General features: G+C 28.5%; 1 protein-coding gene across 1 annotated transcript in view; it reads left to right on the forward strand.

The window, feature by feature from the left end:
• Positions 1–1,768: 1,768 nt before the first annotated feature.
• The window catches only part of LOAG_17392 (hypothetical protein), a gene marked incomplete at both ends in the record, with an annotated part of 3,276 nt that continues 2,419 nt past the window's right edge, over positions 1,769–2,625 (forward strand). The window contains 2 exons of the mRNA XM_020450054.1: positions 1,769–1,785; positions 2,050–2,266. Coding sequence (XP_020306320.1) covers positions 1,769–1,785; positions 2,050–2,266 — 234 coding nt within the window. The remainder of the gene's footprint in view (positions 1,786–2,049; positions 2,267–2,625) is intronic.

The raw sequence follows: 2,625 nt of genomic DNA on the forward strand, positions 1-2,625 counted from the left end.
ATAAAGGTTAATATTCCTTACTGTTGTGTATTCACAAAACAAATCGACTTCCTCACAAACGCTTTTGCACTAAGCGCTTCATTTGGATAAATTATCTGGCAGTCTTTACTATTTCACGACAGATGATGATCGGTTGATGTCGATGATCAATGTGAAGACTATCCGTCTATTCTAGAACTTATATAGTGGGTGCGTTTATTATTCTAATACATTGCAGAAAAGATTAAATCTTAAACGAAAGAATTGCCAAACAAAAGAAATGCGATGAAGGAAGTTTAGACATGTCAATCGGTTGAAGACAGACACGGTTATCAGATTAGATACTTCTCCAATATACCCATTAATATGTATAAGCTAAATTGTCAGACCTAAAAATCAATGATTACAAGTAGCTTGGTGATCAAAATAGGAGTTCTTTGTCACAGTGTTACGAGAATTGAATAAATGATTCATCACCTGAAGCGTTGGAAATTTTTTATTTTATTTTTGTGTAACGAATTATGTCGCGAAAAACTAAAATAAATTTTATAAATTATACAAATAAAATTAGGAATGTTTTCCATGATCATGGTTTACCATTTATCTCACATATTTGTTTAAATTTACATTCCTTAGATTTATTTCCCGTTTCAATTCCCATGTTTTTCCTTTATGTCCAAGCACATGCCTTTGTTTAGAAATGCCTTTGTTAGCAATTGCTTAAAATATCTAACTAAATTCATATCGGACTTTCTCTTTTGGATCTTGTTGCGATGGGCATGTTTTGTAATTTGGCTCTCAACAGTTTCCGGTGTTTAATATCACCGTGTCTCACTTCTTAACATACATGTTAAGAACACTTAACGCCTTTGAAGGCCACATCAACGTTATTATCAGGAAATTTCCTGGCATCTCTGCTCTTAATCCAATTGTCCAATTGTTACCAATTTAAAGTCTATTTGGCTTGGTCAATTATCCTGTCAATAAAAAGGTTCTTTGGTCACTCTCCTACACAAATAAATATCAAATTTATTGTTGCTGAAACTATTCAACTCAGATAACCAAAACTTTCATAACAAATCACTTATCAAAAAAAAAGAAAAAGATACAAAATAAGACAATATTTATAATCAAAATTGTGATACAAATACTTTGATTGTTTTAACGTGTTATTTCGACACAAGAGATCCAGGAAATGTTCATAAAGGATTGAATAACACATCAAAAACACCTCACTTAGCTATTTTGCCATGTAAGAAAACAATCCTTTTTGCTTTGCATACAGTATATTCCTTGCATATTCAAAACAGAAAAAAAATTTTTTTTCCATTTAAATTCTCTTTGTTTGAAGGGATTTTGTATTAAATGGAATTTACTAGTAAATTCCATTTATTTTTTCTCTCAATTTTTATCAATTTTAGGTATAAGCTAGAAAAAATTCAACGAAATAAGCTTACTGATAAATACTTGTCCTTAATCCCAACCGATCTATCATGTTTACCATTCCTGAATGTTTCCGTATTTGTTGGTGATTACCAATATGCCTAAATGCTAATGATAAAATTGGAAGAAATTGACAATTATCTTACTTGAATGAAATAAGAACATTGAACAAACCGTTTAATTTGCCTTAGTTGCTTAAATGCAAAAAAAAAAAAGATTAAAATTGAAAATTTTTTCGGCAAAAAATTATTGTTGAAATGGTTTTTTGCTATAAATACAATCAAATAAATCGTCATTATCATTATTTATACTTTACAATTTAACCAAACAATCTGGTTGCTTTCCAATGGCAGCCAAAAAAAGGTCAATAAAAATTTGATTTGAATCAATTTTCTACAAATGATACACGGTAATGCAACATTTTGCTAAATTGTGATTGTACTTAAGAACGATAATATTTTCGGATTACCATTTTTAATAAAAAGTTATTTAAATTAATTAAATCTGTAATAAACTATCATTTTTCCTAATTACTTCTTGCTAAATTCTGCCACCAATCATCATTTATAGCTGATTTCTCGATTTTCTATTTTTGAATAAAAATTTTAATTTTAATCAAAATTTTAGCGAAACTAAAAAAGATGACCAGGATAAGGGACAATCAAATACAAATGCAGATAAAATTCAAACACCGATGGAAATAACTTCACCACTAACGGAGCCAGAAGGACGAGGTGCATTCAGAAAGCTATTTATGAAATTAGGAGAAAAAGTTGGTACCATCAAAGTTTCTGAACTTGATCCCGATTATTTGAATCAAGTGAAAGATGCGGACTCTTATAAGGTTAAAAGTTTTTATTTAACGATGTGTAAAAATTACTTGGTAAATGTGAGAACTTTTTTTACTGATGGATATAATAACCTTTTATTTGATGGATATAACATGTAGTAATGCATTCATTAATCATTATAATTTCACTTAATCTTTAACTGTATTAATTAAATATTACTGTTTCAAAGAATATTCGTCTAATTCTTGACTTTTGCGAATAATTTTGAAATTATTATTCTTAATTAGTTCTATACTAACATAATTTAAATTAGCAAATGCTAATTTAAGCAATTTTGAATGATTATCCATTTAATAATTAATTCATATCGTAACTGTATTAATCAAATATTACTGTTTCAAAGAATATTCGT

Source organism: Loa loa, assembly GCF_000183805.2.
Source record: "Loa loa unplaced genomic scaffold supercont3.69, whole genome shotgun sequence".
NCBI classification, from domain to species: domain Eukaryota; kingdom Metazoa; phylum Nematoda; class Chromadorea; order Rhabditida; family Onchocercidae; genus Loa; species Loa loa.